Source organism: Eptesicus fuscus, chromosome 2, assembly GCF_027574615.1.
Source record: "Eptesicus fuscus isolate TK198812 chromosome 2, DD_ASM_mEF_20220401, whole genome shotgun sequence".
Lineage (NCBI taxonomy): Eukaryota > Metazoa > Chordata > Mammalia > Chiroptera > Vespertilionidae > Eptesicus > Eptesicus fuscus.
This window is the reverse complement of record NC_072474.1, coordinates 38813202-38835958: the sequence shown is the minus strand read 5'-3', so window position 1 is coordinate 38835958 and position 22757 is coordinate 38813202. Positions and strand designations below refer to the sequence as shown.

At 45.0% G+C, this 22757-nt stretch overlaps 1 protein-coding gene across 1 annotated transcript in view; it reads left to right on the top strand.

The window, feature by feature from the left end:
- The first annotated feature begins 4277 nt into the window (after positions 1–4277).
- FAM241A (family with sequence similarity 241 member A) overlaps positions 4278–22757 on the top strand; it is a 29889-nt gene continuing 11409 nt past the window's right edge. Inside the window, exon 1 of the mRNA XM_054726626.1 lies at positions 4278–4617. Within this exon, the coding sequence (XP_054582601.1) occupies positions 4441–4617 (177 nt within the window). The 5' untranslated portion in view covers positions 4278–4440. The remainder of the gene's footprint in view (positions 4618–22757) is intronic.

Here is a 22757-nt window from a genome sequence, read left to right as displayed (position 1 = left end):
CAGATCACTCTGATTTATTCATTTGTTTCCTCTGGGAAAATCCTATATAATAAAAGGCTAAAATGCAAGTAAACCAAACTGTGGAACAACCGAACAACCGGTTGCTATGATGTGCGCTGACCACTAGTGGACTCACGCAGAACATGGCGGGCATCAGCAGCAGGCTGCAGAGCACAAAATATGGTGGGCATCGGCTGCGGTGGGATGGTGGAGCAGGTGAGCGGGGGCGCCAGACCAAAGCAGGGCACCTGTCGCTGTCATTGGAGCGAGCCTCTGATGGTTACTGAAAATTCTTTGCTCCCGCACACCATGGTTCCACCCAGAGCTCGCACCTGCTGCTGGCACCCAGTGCCGGCTCTGCTTATCCCTCAGGGCTTCTCCACCTCCCTCTGCTCCTGAGGGGCAATCAGGGCAGCAGCCGCCATTCGCACCCGCTGCTGGCACCGGCCCCAATGGCTCTGCACAGTCAGCAGGGACAGCGTTGTCAGCACATGGGAGCAGTGGCAGCAGGAGTGGGGCTGCTGGCAGACAGGGGACTGGGGGCTACTGTGGGAGGGGCTGGTCTGGGGTGCAGAGGATGGGCTGAGACCTGCCCCTGTGCCCACCACAGCCTCACAGCCCACAGTACAAGGTGCACGTATTGGTGCACTGGGCCCCCAGTGTACAAATAAAAGTGGTTGAAGATTTAAAATAAGATATGAAAGGTGTAAAATTGAAAGATTAAAAGTCTTTGTTCTCACAGCTACTGCAAATGAGCTATTTGCATTACAAAGACCACTCCTTATACTTTCATCTGTTTCTTGCCACTTATTATTCCTGGGAAAACACAAGGCAAATATACTAATAAAATTACAACTGAAGTACACACAGTTTGATACCAATGTGTTATAGTTGCCTAGGTAATAACAATCCTATATTTCCCATAGGAAACTGGCAGTAATAGCTTTATGTGTATATTAGTCATATTGTGCAGCAGAGTGAAAACAGCCCTCTCCTCTCTTAAGGTGTGCTTGAACTTGTGTTACCTGTCATATAATTAAATAATGGGTGTTTTGTGCAGAGTGCTGGAGTTAGTTTTTTTTTTAAAGAGGTGATTCCCTAAATCTCCAGGAAAGACCAAAGTTCTGTGAACAAAAGAATAACAGTTCAAAGGCAAACTTATTCACGAAATAAAAGGTAGATAATACTAAGAAAACGAAAAGGCTCTGACATTTGCCCTAGGATGGGATCAAAGGATTCTGATCACCCTTGGGTGAAATTTTTTGGTTTTTTGCCAGGAGAAGCAAAATAGAATTCAATAGAGAATGAAATGGAAGCTTCATGAGACTAGGGACCTAGATCTAGGTCAGATGCCTACTGCTGTTCAATAATTACGTACCTGCTAAATAACTGAATAAATACACTTCTCACACTATCAGGAGGAAGCCTGAATTGCCAAAAGGCCATACAGTGTAAACTTAAGAACTTCTGTAAGACTTGTCCCCTAAGTTGAAGACAGCTAAGGTCTATATACTCCTTCTACCAGCTCGCTCATATATATTCTGTGCCTTCTATGTTCTCATGTACACAAGGAGTTTCTGTTCACTCTCTAGCCTGATTGAAGAGTGCACAGCTTCTTGATTACCAAGTTATCACACACAAGCCAAAAGAGGGAGAACTTCAACTGTGCCTTAAAAAAAAAAAAAAGAAAAAGAAAAAAATGGGACTACATCAACCTAAAAATTTTTGCTACATCACACTTAAAAGTTTTTGCACAGCAAAGGAAACCATCAGCAAAACGAAAAGACAGTCTACTAAATGGAAGACGATATTTCCTAATGATACATCCTATAAGGGGTTAATATCCAAATTTATAAAGAACTCACACGTCTTAACCCCAACATACATATATATATATATCCAATTAAAGAAAATAGGCAAAGGACATGAATATACACTTCTCCAAAGAGGCCAATAGACAAATGAAAAGATGCTCAATGTCACTAATCATCTGAGAGATGCAAATTAAAACCACAATGAGCTATCACCTCACACCTGTCAGAATGGCTACCATCAATAAATCCACAAACAAGTATTGGTGAAGATATGGGGAAAAAAAGGGGGGGGAGCCCTTGATATTGTACACAACAGGTCCGAGGTTGCCTGTCACTCCTTGAGCCAAATTACGCAGAGGCAGGGTTGAATCATATATGAGCGTTTATTCCAATCATGCCAGCAGAATGCGGAGAGCAGGCGGTCACCTTGGAAAGCCTGCTCTGACCCCCCACACACACACCCCTTCCCCCGCCAGTGGTCGGCAAACTCCTAAGTCAACAGAGCGGCAAACCGCGGCTCGAGAGCCAAAGTTTGCCAACCACTGCCCTAGCCAATTGGCTGATTACATATGGCAAGGGAGAAGAGAACTACATGCAGCTGTGAGCTGCAAGTGTCACATGGAAAGGGGAGGGGAGGGTCTGTAGTCCGGCCTCAGGAGCTCCAAGTCCCATAACAAGGTGGCTAATCTGTGATGTTCCAAACGGCCCAGCCCGTTCCTGGGGCCGGAAAATGGTCAGCGTTCTGAGGCAAACTCCCAGAGGGGGTCAGGGTCTGGACACAGCAACCAAATCAAAGAGTGTCCTTGGTCTGTTCTCAAAATGTAATAAACTCAGAGGAACATTTACTTACTTTTACCAGTTTATTCTAAAGGCTATGATAAGCAACGCAGATGAACAGCCAGATGAAGAGGTAGAGGGTGAGGTACGTGGAATGGGGCACAGCTTCTTGGGTGTCTCTGGGAGTGCCAATCTCCCCACATCTCCACGTGTTCACCAACCCATGAGTTCGCCAAACCCAGGTCCTTTGGCTTTCTATGGAGGCGTCATTACACAGACATGATTGATTGAACCATTGCCGATAGGTGATTGATCCAACTGCCAGCTCCTCTCTCCCACTCCCCAGAGGTCAGGAGGTGGGACTGAGAGTTTCAACCCTCTAATCGAGTGGTTGGTTCTCCCATCCTTATATTGCCTAGGGCCGTGGTCGGCAAACTTCGGCTCTCGAGCCACATGAGGCTCTTTGGCCCCTTGAGTGTGGCTCTTCCACAAAATACCATGGCCTGGGTGAGTCTATTTTGAAGAAGTGGTGTTAGAAGAAGTTTAAGCTTAAAAAATTTGGCTCTCAAAAGAAATTTCAATCGTTGTACTGTTGATATTTGGCTCTGTGGACTAATGAGTTTGCCGACCACTGGCCTAGGGGCTTTTCAAAAGTCACCTCATTAATATAACAAAAAGCGCCTTTATTACTCTCCTCCCTTAGGAAATTCCAAGATTATAAGGATTCTGGGCCAGAAATGGGGATGAAGAGCAAATATACACTTATTATAAACCACAATATCACAGGTAGTAAGAAAAGGAATTATAAATTGGTTGTGTCCCCCTTACCACCCACTGAGCGATACCTATTCTTACCCTTTTATAAAAACACACACAAAGGCAGACAGCTACACCACCAAATGCTCCCAAGGCTCCAACAACCAACAAACACCGGGGAAGCACTCAAAAGAGAAACAAAAAGATACTGGAGAGGAGACAAGAGGAACAAAACAGAACAGTATTCCTTGGAAAGAATGGACAGAGCTACTCGGCCTGTCAGCCAGCAGCACATCCCCCTCGGGACCCCCCCACCCCCAGTCCCGGTGTCAGGCAAGGACAGGGGACCCCACTGGATTGTAACTGTGTTTCTCTCTCTCTCACACTCACACACACACACACACACACACACACACACACACACGTGATCTCTCAGTCTCTTACACAATCTCTCACACTTTTTTATGTACAGGCAGCCTCTTATACACACTCACACACACAGTCTTCTAAGGTAGACAGTCGCTCTCACAAACGCGCGAAAACAACGCACTAGCCCCGTGGACCCCGCCCCCGCGTGGCCACACCCCCGGGCTCCGCCGGGCGGGCGGTGAGCAGGGGCGGGGCGGGGCGGTGAGCAGGGGCGGGGCGGGCGGTGAGCAGGGGCGGGGCGGTGAGCAGGGGCGGGGCGGTGAGCAGGGGCGGGGCGGTGAGCAGGGGCGGGGCGGGGCGGGGAGCAGGGGCGGGGCGGGGCGGTGAGCAGGGGCGGGGCGGTGAGCAGGGGCGGGGCGGGCGGTGAGCAGGGGCGGGGCGGGGCGGTGAGCAGGGGCGGGGCGGGGCGGTGAGCAGGGGCGGGGCGGGCGGTGAGCAGGGGCGGGGCGGGCGGTGAGCAGGGGCGGGGCGGGGCGGGGCGGTGAGCAGGGGCGGGGCGGGCAGGGGCGCGACAGAGCTGCTACTCCCCGCGCGGGCCGGCGGCCGCAGGCGGGGGAGACCGCTGTCAGCAGCGAGCGCTTTGGGTGCCGGCGGGTCCCCTCCGGTGGTGGCGCCGCCTCGCGCTTCGCTGCCTGGCCCCTCCGGCGGCCGTCCCGGCGGCGGGATGTGCTCGGCCCGGCAGCTCCTCGGAGGCGGGGGTGGCAGCGACTGCGGCGGTGACGGCGGGGCGCGCGGCGAGGACGGAGACGCGCTGGCCGAGCCGGCGGCGGCGGGGACCGAAGGGGAGCCCGGGGCGAGCCCGCGGCGGAGCGGGCGGCGGCCGCAGGAGGAGCGCGGGCAGGTGAGCGGGCGGCGCGGCCGGTTCCGAGCGCCCCCCGACGGAGGGCGTGGCCCGGAAGAGCGGTTGGACCGGCGCGGGGCCGGGTGCGAGGCCTGGCGCGGGCAGGTCCGCCCGGCCCTTGGCCGGCCCGGGCCCCGTGGGGGGGCCCTTGTCAGTGCTCACTGCCCCGAAGCCTCCTCGTAAACACTTCTTTTTCAACTTGGTGCGAGGCCGGCCCGGCGCTGGTTTCAGGGCCGCCCCCCCGCCCCCCCATCCCGGCGTGGGGCGCACACCTGGCGCCGGGAGGTGTGGGCGGGTTTCTCCCGCCGCCCAGCCGGTGTCTGAGCCGCGGTGGGAGCGATATTACTGTCACGGTCTTGACAGGGACTTTCCCAGAGCGAGACCTTCCCGTGAACACAAGAGCTGAACTTGGTTTTAAAAGTAAAAGAATCGGGAAATTTGCTTCCAGTGGGCACCAAAGGCATTATAACACATCAGATGTGTTCAACATTAGGCCAGGAATTTAATCAAAGAAATTGAATTACATATGTGGGATGAATGTTCACCAGCAAATACAATTAGACGTTCGAAAATATGAGAAATAAGCCGACCTTCAGAATCGCATTAAGGAACAGGAATTCACATCATTATTTGCCTTTACTGCAGCCGATACTGTTGGGAGAATCCACACCTGTCTCCTCTCATTTTCCTTCTCCATCTGTCCTTTTGGTAACATTTCACAAACTCCAGTATCATTAAATACACTGAGAGGTTAAGTATAACGTCTAGTGTGTCAATATTTTACTTAGGAAACAGAGGTAACAGTGCGTGGCACACACAGAATATGTCTTAGCATTAGGCTTGCTCGCCATATGGAAGTGTAAGTTTTCATCTTTATGACAATACTAGAGGCCTGGTGCATGAAATTCGTGCACGGCAGGGGGGGGGGGTGTCCCTCAGCCCAGCCTGTACCCTCTCCAATCTGGGACCCCTCGAGGGATGTCCGACTGCCCGTTTAGCTCACAATCCAGGACTGCTGGCTCCCAACTGCTCGCCTGCCTGCCTTCCTGATTGCCCCTAACCACTCTGCCTGCCAGCCTGATCACCCACTAACCACTCCGCTGTCAGCCTGATTGATGCCTAACTGCTCCTCTGCCAGCCTGTTGGCCCCCAACTTCCCTCCTCTGTCGGCCTGGTCACCCCTAACTGCCCTCCCCTGCAGGGTTGATCGCCTCCAACTGCCCTCCCTTGCAGGCCTTGTCCCTCACAACTGCCCTCCCTTGCAGGCCTGGTGCCTCCCAACTGCCCTCCCCTGTTGGCCACCTTGTGGTGGCCATCTTGTGTCCACATGGGGGCAGGATCTTTGACCACATAGGGGCAGCCATATTGTGTGTTAGAGTGATGGTCAATCTGCATATTACTCTTTTATTAGATAGGACTAGAGGCCCGGTGCATGAATTCGTGCACGGGTGGGGTCCCTTGGCCTGACCAGCGATCGGGCCGATTGGGGCCAGTAGGCTGGGGGGTAGGGACTGCAGGAGGTTGGCTGGCTGCCCAGATTGGGAAGTTGGCCAGCCCCAGGAGGTTGGCTGTGGGAGCGCACTGACCACCAGGGAGCAGCTCCTGCATTAAGTGTCTTCCCCTTGGTGGTCAGTGCGCATCATAGCTACCGGCTGGTCGTCTGGATGTCTGGTCCTAATGGTCACTTAGGCTTTTATATATATAGATAAGAGATGGTGACTAAAGCAAAACATTGGTTGCCACATCTTCCTGAGTCTCTCCCTGGTAGTTTTCCCCATCAATTGCACCATAACTCAGTAGCTAAAGGGCTTAGTTTCCCCTTACCTTAGTGGTTGAACTGGAAAAGTGAAGAAAAGGGCCACAGGAAGGCAGGGGAGGGGGAGTGGAGGAAGTAGGGGTTTGTGGTGCATTTGAGCTGAGGTTCCCAAAGTAAATTTTCAAATGGTTGTAAGAGAGCATGTAAAATACTTCATTTAGGCCAGCCGTGTGGCTCAGTGATTGAGCGTCAACCTATGAACCAGGAGGTCACGGTTTGATCCCGGGTCAGGCCCATGCCTGGGTTGCTGGCTCGATCCCCAGTAGGGGGTAGCCAATCAGTGATTATCTCTCATCATTGATGTTCCTATCTTTCTCTCCCTCTCCCTTCCTCTCTCTGAAATAAATAAAAATAAAAATAAAATACTTGATGTAAGCTTTTGTGGATATCACATTATCAGTTGCTCTGGTCTTGCCAGAGCTGCTTATGGTACAAAGAAAAAGAATGAAACATATATTCTAGAAAACAAATATCACTTTGCATACCTGCTTCTTTTGTTGCATGTCATGGAAATTTATTTTCCTGTACTCCTTCGAAATGTTATTTTTATTTTTATTACAGGATTGATTTATGTACTCTAAGTCTACATACACAGTAATTGAAAATAATGCCTGAGATAAGCATTTCCTCCTCTATCAGCACCAAAGAAGAATTTATCAAGAAGTCAAAAATAAACAACAAACTTGGTTTAAACCCAACCCATTGGTGCAAGGAGCAAGCTTTTGTGATAAATCATTTTTTGGTAATATTATTACAAAGGCTTATTTTCTAGCTTTATTTTAGCTCCTGTAAATGAAAATGAAAATTTTGTATGCACTGCCTTGCATTAATGATAGAGGTAGCTACAGATATGAAGATATTTGAGGGAAAGAGAAATGAAATTAACAACTATAAAACATACTCTAGGGAGTTGTTTTATTTAGCTTTTCTTTAGGGAGATGATGTGTGTGTTTTTGTTTTAAGGACACACTGACTTTACATTACAAATGGAATATCTTTGTAAACTTGGTTTGTAAACTAGTTCTTTAGAACTTACGGGAACTTTCCCATAGAAACAATGATAGAAACAGAAACAGAATCACAACTAATTAGCTGGAAATGAGGCAGAGGTGGTTTTCTTCCTGTCCTTTCTGCTTAGCTCAGTCACTTGGCATCCCAGAGTCTCTGTGGCCCCGGGGACATTGGGAGAGAACTGACTGCAGTGGCGGCGGCAGCAGCAGTGGCAGCTCCTTGATATCTGGGTCAGGCCCATGCGGGCCGCGCTGTACCACAATGGCTCCGGAAGGCACCTGCCTTTTGCTCCTCCAGCTCTTCAGTGGTTTTTGTCAGCCCCTTCACAGAATTTTGCTCTTATCTGATAAGTTGATGAGGTGGGTTTCTTCCCCAGGCTGAAGGCTCCTCTACATACATCCTTTCCTTCGCTGATTTTTCTTTCCTCTTTTTTCTGAAAGGCTCATACCCTTCCCTCAACCTGGAAGGCTCTTGCATCAGATTTGATTACACAAAGTCCATCTTTGGCTCATTGTTATTATGATACCAGATCAAAGTGTCTACGTATTTTGGTGTTTACTTCATGTAATACTGAAATGTTGGTATTAATATAGGTGTTTTGATAACAGAGATATTGTCAGCCTCGGGGTTTTTTTGGTTTTTTTTTACAATTTGTCATTAGATGCCACTCCATCTGAGAGAAAACTAAGGTTCTTCTGCCCTTTTGGCCTAGGTCTTTCCAGGTAGGATGGTTGACAAAGAAAGCCTGATCAAAATCAAGTATCCTAGGAAAGAAGGACTTTAAAGAATGGACCAAGTCTCTAGATGAAGTAGGAGTCAGGTCTCTCAGAGAAGTAAGCTAGGGAGAGAAGCAGAATGCCAAAGGAACTGAAGGGACAGGGCACAGTTATCCTACATGTGTGTTGGTAATTGTGTGCATGAGAGATGACCTAAATATGTTTATAACTGTAAGGGCCGTGTTGTACAAGAGTCTCTGCCCTGTTGCACAGCTGGAAGGCTAACCTTCTCCGGTCCATTTATTACACGTCTGTAATGTGAGTGGCATCCACTTAGATGCAGCAGTTCACAGCCTGAAAAACCTAGGACAGCCTTGCTTACCTAGAGCATATAGATGTCCCATTATCCTTAGATTGATCTTTAGCTTTAAGGTCTTTATGATTCGAAAAGTAATGTGTACTTCAGAAAATGTAGAAATATAGAAAGATCTAAAGAAGAAAACAAAAGCATTTGAAATCCCACACTGAGAAATATTTTGTTGTAAAATATAAAAGTTTGGTACTACTACATTAATATATCTTTATGTATGTGCATATGTGTATATATACACAGAGATATATTTTTAACATGTTTTAATGTAGTGTTTGAATTTGGTATCTTGTTTTATCTACTTAGCATATTTTGTCATTTTTTCCATGTTATCAAAAATTCTTTTCAAAAATTATATCTAGGGCTGCCTAATAGTTTATTCCTCCAATACTGCACACTGAAGTTGTTTTAAATTTCCTTTTATAAATAACTAGTGACCCGGTGCACGAAATTCGTGCACATTAACCCTTTGCACTCGCTTGCTTTTTTCTCGATTCCTTTATTCTAATGCTAACCATGTCGAGTCACACTTGACATCCGAGTTCAAAAGGTTAAAAGGGGATTAATTAGAGGAAATAATTTAATATTGCTATTTTCCCTTTCTCTATAATAGAAGTGTCAGAGATGAAAGAAAATTAGTAAAATGTATATGAAAACCTTCCTCCTGTCTGAGTCTGGGGCTCACCACGGGATCCAGAGTCAAGTCCCCGCCTACCCACATGCACCTCAAAATCACATGAGACCCAGACCCGGCCGCCCCCCCCCCCCCCCACCATTGGGCTAGATCCAGACCCCGCCAGTCCCACCCTTGTCAAGCCCTGCCAGGCAGGGGGCATGGCCTGAGGTCCCCCAGCCCAGACTGGGGCAAGGGGCATGCCTTGAGTCCTTCATCAAGCCCCGCCAGGTGGGGGACATGGCCTGAGGTCCCCTGTCAAGCCCTGCCGGGTGGGGGGGCGCGGCCTGAGGTCCCCTGTCTAGCCCCACGGGGGCAGGGGAGGGCATAGCCTCAGGACCCTGCTGATTGCTCATTGAGGCTTCTTATGGGAACTTGGCCTCAGCTGTGGGTGTAGCCATCTTTGTGACGGAGTGATGGTCAATTAGCATATTCCCTCTTTATTAGATAGGATGCTGTCATGAAAGTCTTTGCTTGTAAATCCTCACAGTTCTACTTCGGAATAGATTCCTAGAACTAGGTCAATGAGTCAAACTCTGAAGCCTCTCAAAACAGCCTAAAACATTGCATTCAAGAAAGGTTACAGCAATGTATACTTCTATCATTGCCATATTTGAGTGCTGATTGGAAACCATCCATGCCAGCAAAGAACAGGATAATTTATAAATTAATATTTGCCAATTTACTAGGCAAAAATTATCTTACTGTTGTAAGACATTGCTGCAGAGATTTTCTAAACCATGCACAGGGACGGGCATAAGTAGGATTACAGTTTATATAGAAAAAGACAAATACAAAAACAGTAATACAATAATAAATAAATAATAAGACAACTCACAACTATAAACCTACTTTTGCCCACCCCTGTGTGTGTATACACACATTTGTATTTCATATATACATATAAACATTTGTATTTCCTTTTTTATATGTTTTTATTGATTTTAGAGACAAAGGAAGGGAGGGGAAGAGAGAGAGATAGAAACATTGATGAAAAACACTGATCATCTGTCTCCCACATGCCCTCTCACACACCCTCCCACATGCTCTCCTCCCAACTCCCCCTCTCCCATCCCCGCCCCCCCACCTCCCTGGGATAGAGCGCACAACCTGGGCATGTGTGCTGATTGGGAATCAAACCAGTGACCTCTTGTTATATAGGTCAATGCTCAACCACTGAGCCACACCGATAATATTCTTTGACCATTTTCCTTTTAGCATTATATTTATCCCTTATTTCACATTGATTATAAATATTTTTCCTGCCGAAACCAGTTTGGCTCAGTGGATAGAGCGTCAGCCTGCAGACTCAAGGGTCCCAGCTTCGATTCCGGTCAAGGGCATGTACCTTGGTTGCGGGCACATCCCCAGTAGGGGGTATGCAAGAGGCAGCTGATCGATGTTTCTCTCTCATCGATGTTTCTAACTCTCTATCCCTCTCTCTTCCTCTCTGTAAAAAAAATCAATAAAATATATTTTTAAAAATAAAATAAATATTTTTCTTGCTTGCTGTTTACTTGATAACTTTGTTTATGATGTTTTGGATTTAGAAATCCTCTACACTTTTATTAGCTACAGGAATTTTTTTGGTAATTTCATACACATCACCCACATTCACATATAAACATAATACTCTCCATATATATACAAGGTGTCTATACTAATAAAAGGGTAATATGCTAATTAGACCAGATCAACCAGCCATCTTCCTTTGTCCGACTTCCATCTGGACAAAGCCATGGTGGTGGGGGCTGAGGCAGAGGCAGTTAGGGGCGAGATCAGGCTGGCAGGGGGTTAGGGACAATCAGGCCAGCAGGAGAGGGCAGTTGGGGGCAACCAGGCCCGCAGGGATCAGGCCTAAACCAGCAGTCGGACATCCCCTGAGGGGTCCCAGATTGGAGAGGGTGCAGGCCAGGCTGAGGGACACCACTCCTCTCGTGCATGAATTTTATGCACCAGGCCTCTAGTCTATATATATTTGTTTAGAGCATTCTTTTTAATTCTACAGTTAGTTAAATATCCACTAATTTTCTCTCTCTCTTTCTCTGGTGTTTGTGTGTGTGTTTATGTGGGGGTTTTTTACCTTATGCATATAATCATTTTAGAATGATTAATGTATAATGTGAGGTATGGAGCTAATCTTCTATTTTTTTTCCCCTAATCATTGAATAATCCACTTTCTCCCTGGCTTTCTAATCCTTTAAAATAATTATGAATACTAAAGTCTGTATTAAATTTTTATATTTTTGTTGGTATTATGAAAGGGATTTTTTTTTTCCACATGATGATTTTGCTCCCGGTTTCTAGCTATTGGTTCTCATATAGTTTTTAACTAGCTACCTTTCTGAATTCGTTTTATTAATTTTAATGCTAATAAATACTATTAGCTCTTAGATTTGATTTTTTGCATCTTCTAGGTATATAATCATCCAGTGTATAAACAAGGTTGATTTTGCTTCCTTTCAAATGGTAATGCTTCATTTCTGTTTATTGCTTTTTACAATGCCTAGAACTCTCAGATCAATGCTGGCTCATAGATATTTAAGCAAGTTAACTTTTCAGCCTTCAATTTCTTCATCTATATAAAGGGACTCATAGTTGTATAAACATCAGGATTTTTGGGAGAATTACATGAGTTAATAATATATGTAAAATGCTTACAGCAGCCCCTAACACATAATTAGCATGTAAATTAGCTTTTGGACCCAGTTTTCAACCAGAACTCTAGCTGAAAGAAACCTGAAAAGTGCCCCTCTTAGGTTTTACAGACTCTGCAGTTAGAAAGTCACCCTAGCTGGAAGGTGGAATAGAACAGTTCTCCTCAGCTTTAATTTGCATACAAATCATCTCTTGTTAAATGCAGATTGTGATTTCATTGGTCTGGGGTGAGGCCTTAGATTTTGCATCTCTAACAAGCTCCCAAGTGATGGTGATGCTATCGATGCCCATGGACCACACTGAGTGGCAAGGGACTAAAGGACAAGCAAGACAATCCACTGTGTTCATCGTACTATCTGTAAAGATATATAGATGTAAGTGATATAGATACAGAGGTAGAGGTAGAGGCAGAGATAGAGGTAGTAGAGATAAGAGCTAGAAACAGAGATAGAGATAGAGATAGAGATATACTATAGACGTGTTCTAGGTTCTACAACTAAGTAGTATTAAAGCAGACCAGAATGCAGGTCTCCAATCTCCAAAGACAGTTTTTTTTCATATATAGAAAGAGCCATCCTACATGATGGGTAAACGGTCACTGACAAATCTCCTGCTCTCCCTTAAAATGTGTAGTTCAAAACTAGATACACTTCCTTTTAATGCAGCTTGCAAGCAATACTGTAACAAGAGCTATGAGTTTAGATGAATTTGGCCCTAAACTTAATCTCATATTGTTCTCAAGGATGTCCAATCACTAGAGGAATTTTGCATATGGTAGGCATTTTTTGTTCATTTCTTAATCATTATATCCGTGGTTCTTTTTTTTTAAATATATTTTATTGATTTTTTACAGAGAGGAAGGGAGAGGGATAGAGAGTTAGAAACATCGATGAGAGAGAAACATCAATCAGCTGCCTCCTGCACAACTCCTACTGGGGATGTCCCCGCAACCAAGGTACATGCCCTTGACCGGAATCGAACCTGGGACCCTTGAGTCCACAGGCCGACACTCTATCCACTGAGCCAAACCGGTTAGGGCATATCCGTGGTTCTTAACTGGGGCAGTTTAGCTCATAGGGGAAATCTGGCAATGTCTGAAGCGGTTTTTGATTGTTAAGACTGCTGGGGTGGCACTGGCATCTAATAGTTAGGGTCTAGGGATACTGCTAAACATCCTATAATGCTCACAACATTCCGCTCAACAAAGCATTATCTAGCTCAAAATGATAATAATGCCAAAGTTGAGAAACCCTGTTCAAAGTGTACTAGGGTTACAGTGCTTTCACTTGTCAAGAATAATCACTCTGCTAATAGATATTCCAATGCATATGTAAAAATTGTATATTTTCTTGAAGCCTACATTCCAAAGAGGCAGTCTCCCAACTGATCTTTTTTCGCATTCCTTCTTCTAGCACCTTCTCACATGCAACTTTCTCTGTTTTGCTCTCTCTCTCAAATCTTTTTCTGCCCCTTTCTTGCTGCTCATCTCCTTTTTATCTCTCTCTATTGAGTGTCTCATTCTTTCTTTGTCTTTTATTCTCAGCCACTTTCTCTTTTTCTCCATACATCTCCTCCTCCCCACTACATCCTCTCCTCTGAAGAAGTGGAGAATTATGGGACAATGAAAAAGGTTATGGAGTATGACAATTTCAAGTTTGAATCCTGGCTTTACTATTTTATTAGCCTTGTCATACTAATTACTTAATCCCTTTGAGCAGTAATTTTCAATCTTTTCCATCTCATGGCACCTGTAAACTAATTACTTAAATTCTGCAACCAAAAAAAGTTTTTTTTGGCCCATCTGTGAAAAAAAAATAGGTATGGTTTTGATTCATTCACATCAGACAGCTATTGTGTTGGCTTCTGTCATTTTTTTATTTGACAATCAAAGGGAAAAGAGATCAGTGCCCCTGGCTAAATAGTCAGGTATTGCATATTTTAAAAATTCTTGTGTCATACCAGTTGAAAATCACTACTTTAGAGACTCAATGTTATCATTGTAATAGGTATAATGCTACTCACTTCTTAAAGTTCTTATGCGAATTCAGTGACATTTTGTATACAAAATGCCAGCATATAGTAGGCCCTCAATGACTATTAGAGACCTACCGTATTTTTCCATGTATAAGATGCTTTTTTTTTTTTCTAAAATCATTAGACTGAAAATCAAGGAGCATCTTATACACAGAAGTCAGCGGAGGAGGGAGCAGTGCTGGTGCGTAGCTGCCCATACCTTGTCAAACAGGCTTCCTCCAATCACGAGCCTTATTGTTACTGACTTCAGCTGATGCCGTAATTGGAGGTGGAGGTGGAGATGGAGAATGTGCAGATGCAGCAAGGACCCGAGCATTCTGAGCCATAAAGCTGTCAAAAAATAAAAAGCTAAATACTGATAAGCAATTGTCTTACTCCGCAAAATTCAAACTGAATGTAATCAGCTATGCAAAAGAGCATGGAAGTAGAGCTGCAGAGAGACAATTTGGACCTCCTCCCACTGAGTATATGATCAGACAGTGGAGAAAACAGGAAGAACAACTCCTTATGATGCCAAAAAAGAAGAAGGCCTTAAGAGGAAAACCAGAAAAATGTTTAAAATATTGATTTCTTAATTTGGGGTTGGAAAAGTAGGGGGGCGTCTTATACATGGGGGATCTTATACAGAAAAATATGGCATTTCACCCTCATCTTATCCCCTGGTTCCCTTCTTATTCCTATCAACCAACCACATGATAGTACTGAATTTTGTAGATGTAAAACTATCCAAACTGGTAGAGAATTTTTATAGTAACTTATTTGAGCCAAACAGAGAATATACCTAGAAGCAAGATCTTAACAGAAAAAAAATGCTTCTGAGAAAAAGTTTGCAGTTTATTTTATGAATTTGAGATTAAGGAGGAAATGTAAAACATGAAGGTGGAAGAAAGACGGGGATCAAATTACAGAATAGCTAAACTCTTGAGTGTGTTCACACATGCATTGGATTGCAGGTTCTCTCTTTGGGTGGTCATTGCTTTAGGAGGAGGGGTCTAAAAAGGTGGTCATGTATTAGAAGGAGGGATCTGAAATTGGGTATTCCAAAGGTGTGATAACCTAGATGCACAAAAACTGGACATGGCTTGCTTTAGGCAAAAATAAAGAAGTTATATGCCTGGGGCATGACTACCCACCATGACCTTCCCAGTTAGGAATTTTTGATGAGATCACCCTGTGAGATTGTTTTCCATTGAACCCCTTTTTTGTCCATAATTTTAATATATGTAATTTTCAGATTTCAAGAATGAATATTTATTTACTGAAAAACACATTAAGATTTCCTAATCTAAAAATTATATATTTTATATTTATCTAAAAAAATTTAACCTGCCTTGGCCAGGTGGCTCAGTTGGTTGGAGCATCACCCCACACACTAAAAGGTTGTGGGTTCAACACCCAGTCAGGGCACATATATAGGTTGCAGGTTTGATCCTGGTTGGGGCTCATATAGGAGGCAACCAATCAATGTTTCTCTCTCTCAAAATCAATTAAAAAAATAAAAACATATCCTCAAGTGAGGATTTTAAAAAATTAAAAATTAACCTGCCAACCTACATTATGTTGCTTTTTGTGTAGATTTTCAGTTGATTTTTTTGTTGTAGGTCACTGATCCTTGCTAGGAAAAAGAATACCCACCCACTGTCCAATTTATTTTTAATTTCTTATTCAAAATAAGTGTGAAATTAAGAAATCAATATTTTAAACATTTTTCTGGTTTTTCTCTTAAGGCCTTCTTCTTTTTTGGCATCGTAAGGAGTTGTTCTTCCTGTTTTCTCCACTGCCTGATCATTGAAAGCAATGTTAAAGGGAAAGCTACATGTACCATGACATTAGCTTTGCCCTAAGAGGCCTAAGTAGAAACTCTATATCCTTATTCAAGTCTTCTTTAAGCCTTTGCCACAGTGTCTTTAGTTTCTGTCTTCTCTGTAGTTACAATCTTATCTTGCAGTAGCAGTCACATATCTTCAAAAACCTTGAGTCCCAACTAGTCATGTTTTGGTTCATTAAGTGTGTGTGTGTGTGTGTGTGTGTGTGTGTGTGTGTGTGTGTATTTAAGGGAATTGATAAGACAATCAAGGATTAGTTTTATTTGAGCAGAGAAATTGAATTTCTAATAAACTTGAAACAAAAGATACTTTCTCTCTCTGATCTAATCTTTTCCCATATCCAGTGTTTTTTTCCATTTAACCTCATTGGTAGCTTTGCCTTATCTTGGCATAGAAAGAAGTGATTGGCTTTATTTGTTGTTGCTAGTCTCTTATGGCAACAGCTATAGTTTATCAAAATTCTGAGCAAAGAGAAATCATGGTGAATATGTTTTGAACTTTTTGGAAAATGAAGGATAAATTATTAATACTTAATATGTGAACACATGTTAAGAAAATTAAATTTCATTTGTGATTTTTTACTATACTACCTTTGATATAATTTTTCTCTAACATCTGTGTTTCACATTTTTTTATTCCCTTTTCTAGTTAATGTGAAATAAATTTATTTTTGTTTTCTATTCTCTTGATCAAAATTTTACTCAGATACATGCAGATCATCTACAGAGGCAGGGAATTTAAGTTCGATTTTTCGTGACTGGCAAATTTCATCAGGCTGATTGCAATCAGAGTTCCCTATCCCATGATTTTCAGAGGTAATTACATACAAAAGAGGCTCTTGTCACTGCTAGAAGTTGAGAATTGAGAAGGAGAGTTATTTTTCGGAAAAGATGTTTGATTTGGCTACTTTCAATAGACAAGCTATTCCATCTTTAGGTAGCATACAGTAGTTCCCCCTTATCTATGGTTTCAGTTATCTTCAGTCAAGTGCAGTCCAAAAATATTAAATGGAAAATTCCAGAAATAAACAATTCATAGGTTTTAAGTTGCACACTGTTGTGAGTAGTATGAAATATCTTGAAGACTTGCTTCCTTTCTGCCCGGGACATAAATCATCCCTTTGACCGGCGTCTCCACACTGTACAAACTACCTGCCATTAGTCACGTAGTAGCTATCTGGGACATCAGATCCACTGTCAAGGTATCACAGTGCTTGTGTTCAAGTTTCCCTATACGTAGTCTTAACACTTTGTCACAATGCCCAAGTCATTCACCTCAGTTCATCTCATCACATAGGCATTGTATCATGTCACATCACAGAAAAAGGAGTGAGTATAGTACAATAAGATACTTTGAGAGACAGATCATATTCACATAACGTTTATTACAGTATGTTGTTTAATTATTATTAGTTACTAGAGGCCCGGTGCACAAAATTCGTGCACTGGGGAGGGTGTCCCTCAGCCCAGCTTGCACCCTCTCTAATATGGGACCCCTCAGGGGATGTCCAACTGCAGGATTAGGCCCGATCCTGTGGAATCGGGCCTAATCCTGCAGTTGGACATCCCTCTCACAATCCGGGACCACTGGCTCCTAACCGCTCACCTACCTGCCTGATTGCCCCCTAACTGCTTCCTTGCTGGCCTGATTGCCCCCAAATACCCTCCCCTGCTGGCCTGATCACCCCCAAGGCTTTTATTAGTATAGATATGACCCTGCACAGAAAATTTTACTAACCCTGCTTTACAATAAGGGCTTGACGATTGAATCATTAGGACCAGACACCAAGATTTCCTTTCTTTGAATAGTGGAGGGAATACTTATCTTGTCTTTAAGTTGCCCGGAAATTAAAATGAGATAATGACTTAGAAAAGTATAAAAGCACCATATAAAGACAACTGTCTTTTTAATGAAGTGGCAAAATGAAAAACACTTTTTATTCTCCCCTTCCTTCCTTTACAGCTTTTATTTAAACTTTGAAATTTATAAATATTTCACTCCAATTTTCATGTCTTTACATTCAACATTATTTTGTATTGGTTTCAGGTTTTATATTAGTTTCAGAATAGTGGTTAGACAATCATATACTTTACAAAGTGTTCCCTGATATATCTAGTACCCACCTGGCATCATACCATCATTACAACACTACTGACTATATTCCCTATTTAAGTGACAATGGGTTTACAGGTTCCTTTTAGTCTTTCTTTTGTGTTTCTCATCCTTCCTTTTCTTTCTCACTTCTTCCCTCATTTTCTTTATATAGTATCTCAATTGGCCATCAAAGCTCATAGAAGGCACTGGGACACGCTTCATCCATTTTACAGACCAGGAAACTGAGGCCAATTCCAGTTGGCTGTGGAACTTGACTCAGCACAAAGGAAGCCCTCAGAGCCATGCTCTTTGTGCTTCCTAAGGGGCAGTGGCCCAGCAAACAGAACAAACCTTCCAGTCAGGCTTCCCAGCCTCTTTCTCAAGCACCTCTTCATTGCTAATGCTCCACATTCTTTCCTCTCCCCCCATTCTTTACTGCCCCCGCTTCTCTGAAGCAGGTGGAAGGCTTCCCACTCACTGCCTAAGCATGCTCTGCTATGGGGCAGGGTGTAGCGAGCTTGCTTTTGGGTGAAGGCAGGAGCAGTAGTCACTGCCTCTGAAGTGTGAAGGCCTCCTGAGCGAGGCCCATTAGCACTGGGAGCTTCTCTGAATCATGTCAGTCAGTCCAGTACCCTGCAGTGCAGCACCCCTTCACTGAGGTGGCTCCACCCCTCAACTCCCGCCTCAGGGGTGAGGGTCCTTGCCCCTCTGCCAGGAGTCCTTCCATACCCCTTGATCCCTGGCTGGGCCCACCCACATCTTGGGGGCACTGCAGAACCTCTGTCTCTCTGCAGATGAGGCAGATCCCTGCCCTAGGTCTCCACAAAGCTATGAATCTGTGGCCAGAGGCCTGGTCTGGGTCTCAGCAACTACATGCCTGCAATGTTCCCAGGGACCCTGGGAGGGGCTGGGAGAGTCCTGCCAACGCCCCCCCAGGGTGGCGATCACCCCTGGGACCCCCGGGAGCATCTGGCTCAGCCCGGCCACGCCCCTCCCCCCCCCCCCCCCCCCCGGGTGGCGATCACCACCGGGAGCCTCTGGCTCGGCCCGGCCACGCCACCACAGGGTGGTGATCGCCCCTGGGAGCGTCTGGCTCGGCCCGGCCACGCCCCCCCAGCGTGGCGATTGCCCCCAGGACCCCCGGTGAGCATCTGGCTGAGCCCGGCCACACCCCCCAAGCGTGGCGATCGCCCCCGGGAGCGGCTGGCTGGCCCGGCCACGCCCCCCCCAGGATGGCGATCGCCCCCGGGACCCCCGGGAGCAGCTGGCTGGGCCCAGCCACGCCCCCCCAGGGTGGCGATTGCCCCCGGGAGCGCCTGACTCGGCCCGGCCATGCCCCCCCAGGGTGGCGATCGCCCCCGGGACCCCCGGAACTAAGAGGATTGGGCGCCGCCATCTTGGTCTTCTCAACCACCGGATAAGCCACCCGGAGTCCCGCCCCCAGCCTCTCGCAGGCCCAATCATGGGCATAGCGGAGGTGCGGTCAATTTGCATGTTTCTCTATTATAAGGTAGGATTGTTCATCTCTTACTACATCTAATTTATAAATTAAATTTTATCACAGGTATGTATGTATAGGAAAAAACATGGTATATATAGGGTACTATCCCTGGTTTCCAGCATCCATTGGGGATCTTGGCACATAATAAGGGAAGATTGCTGTACTGCCCTGTATTATCCAAGGCACTTGATAATGTCACCAGAGGCTTCATTTCTTAAAAACAAGTAGTATGTTGTTCAAGTGTCTATATATATATATTGATAATATGCAAAGTGTCCCCTCGGGAGTTCAACCGGGAGACTGGGAGTTCGATCGCTTGCTATGATGTGCACTGACCACCAGGGGGGCAGCACAGATCGAAGGAAGGCCCTGGCCAGCAGACAGGGAAGGAAGGCCTTGGCCAGCAGCCAGAAGGCCCCAATCGGCCCTGATCACCAGCCAGGCCTAGGGACCCTAACCATGCAAGAATTTCATGCACCGGGCCTCTAGCATAATTATGAACTAGAGGCCCAGTGCACAGATTCGTGCACCGGTGGGGTCCCTCGGCCTGGCCTGCGCCCTCTTGCAATCCGGGACCCCTTGGGTGATGTCGGAGAGCTGGTTTCTGTCCTCTCCCCGCAGGCCAGGCCGAGGGACCCCACCAGTGCACAAATCCATGCATCAGGCCTCTAGTATGCATATAAGATCTTTGGTTAATCTCTTCCTGCTCTCCCCCAGCAGCAACCTAACCCACAGCCAATTCCGTGAGGAATTGGGCTCCCTCCTCCCTCCTTTCTGGGTCTGGGGTGCGGATGAAGCAGATTCGGGGCCGACAGTGCCCCAGCAGCAACCTAACCCATGGCCGATTCCGAGAGGAATCGGGCTCCCTCCTCTACTAATCGAAGTGTCTGCCCCCTGGTGATCATTGTGCCTCATAGCTGCCAGGCGAATGGTCGGACAGTCACTTAGGCTTTTATATATATAGACGGCATACTCTTCCACTACAATAGGCAACTCTTTTAATATGTTTGATAGATATGGCTGATACTGTATGTATCTTTTTTAAAACTTGGTTGTTTCATTTGTCTATATTTGCAACTATGATTTAAAGTATTGAATCCTTTTAGTTAAAATGAAAATGAATACAAATTTTAATATTGTTTGGTTTATACTAATTTCAAAGACTAATTCAAGAACTAGCTGATATTCTCATTAATTTTTTATCCATCTCCTCAAAAACTTTTTTTTTCTTTATTGGTTATATGTAGTTTAATGGGAAATAGTATAAATGGAGGCTATAACTTTGCATTGACAAACAAGTTCTAAAGTAATAGTAAACATGTTATAAATTATGTAATATAATAAATTATGTAATATAATGCTGTGGTTAGGTGAAGATTTATATAATTATAAATTTTTATTTAACATATTTTTGCACATTGTGTTGTAAATGAAACTGCAACTACATTTAGTATCCAATAATAAGCAGGAAAACATGTCAGTTTCACTAGAAATAAAAAAATGCAAATTAAAACTATTAGGAATGATTTTTTACCTATCAAGTTGTTAAAGATTAAAAAGATGAATAGTGTGGGTTTAGAGAAACAGTATATGAAATAAGAATACACTAAAGTTAGAAGTGTAAATTGGTTTAGTCTTTCTGAAGGGAAACCAGATATCAAACCTCATGAGTAGATATTGTATTGCTCCACTTTAACGATTTAAAAACTAAAGCACAGCAAGGTTAAATAACACAAAGTATCACAGCTAGTAAATTGCGGAGTTCAGATTTAAACCCATGCTTAAAGCCTGAGTTCTTAACCATCAAGCTAGTGTTGGGGCATGAAATCAACTTAGTAGATTGTGTATAGCATAGGATAGGATAGAAATGGTTCAAATGTATCCCAGATGGTATGAGTGTCGTGCCATGGAACTTTAGTTTATATGGGTCCAGAAATAAAATATATCTAATTGTGGATCACAGTCACAATCACTGCACAAGGCAAGCCAGCTCAGTTCTGTCTCAGGACTTCTTCCCAATATTTTTCCTATGCAGCGCATCAGATCATCAGCTTCCTCTCTTCCACTACTCTGTTTTATTCTCCTTATAGCTCTCACACTATTTGAAATTATTTATTTGTTAACGTGTTTATTCTCTGCCACTTCTCATTCACCCCTTCACAGGTTCACACTAAACCACAATCTCCATGAAAGTAGAGATCACATTATGCTTCAGAGAATTAATCTGGTATCTCTGAGGTAGTACAGAGCCTGCAAAAACTTCTATACAAAGTGATACTAGTATGTTGGTAAAAACTCAGTTGATGTTTTTGCTGAAGCAATGTGGCAAAAAATGATCATGACAGAAATTAGAGAGAGGACTTTGTATATAACAGGAGTATATTCTATGATCAGAATCAACAACAAAGAAACTAGTGGTTTTAGTTACCATTGAACTAATGAGCCCTGTAAGACATTTGTAAGAATTTAGGCAAGGATTGTGTTCCTTGATATGTTGCATTTAAAAACCACCATAATATCAAGAAGGTGAAATGCTAATGAACATAGAGTGTGGAATACTGTTATTAATCTACGTAATTACTCTAAATTTGCAGTTTTGTTTCTAACTGTTCTTGAAGTGAATATAGGAAGATAATAAATGAAACCCAGAGATAACGTAAGTTAAAATGCAAATTAGCCATTTTTAATAATGGCGATTATAAAGGATTATTTGCAAAAAGAGGTAATGTTATAGCTATTATTACATGTAAAATGAACAGGCATTAAGGATTTTATTTAACTCACTAGTGGCCCGGTGCACGAAATTCGTGCACATTAAAAGGAGGACCCAGAGTCAAGTCCCTGCCCACCCACATGCACCTCAAAATCGCGTGAGACCCAGACCCAGCCACCACCCCCCCATTGGGCTAGATCCAGACCCGGCCAGTCCCACCCTTGTCAAGCCCCGCTGGGCAGGGGACATAGCCTCAGGTCCCCTGGCCTGGCACCAGGATGGGGGGGCGTGGCCTTGAGATCCCCCAGATGGGGCAGGGGGGGAGTGCCTTGAGGTCCCCTGTCAAGCCCCGCCAGGTTGGGGACACGGCCTGAGATCCCCTGTCAAGCCCCGCTGGGTGGGGGGCGCAGCCTCAAGTCCCCCATCAAGCCCCGCTGGGAGGGGGGTGCGGCCTGAGTTCCCCCGACCCAGCACTGGGGGTGCACTTTGAGGTCCCCCGTCAAGCCCCACTGGATAGGGAGCACGGCCTGAGGTCCCCTGTCAAGCCCCGCCAGGTGGTGGGTGCTGCCTGAGGTCCCCCGGCCTGGTGCCAAGGCAAGAGGCGTGGCCTGAGGTCCCCCAGCCTGACGCCAGGGCGGGGTTGTATGGTCTGAGGTCCCCTGTCAAGCCCTGCTGGGTGGGGGGCGAGGCCTGAGGTCCCCAGTCAAGCCCCACTGGGGCGGGGGAGG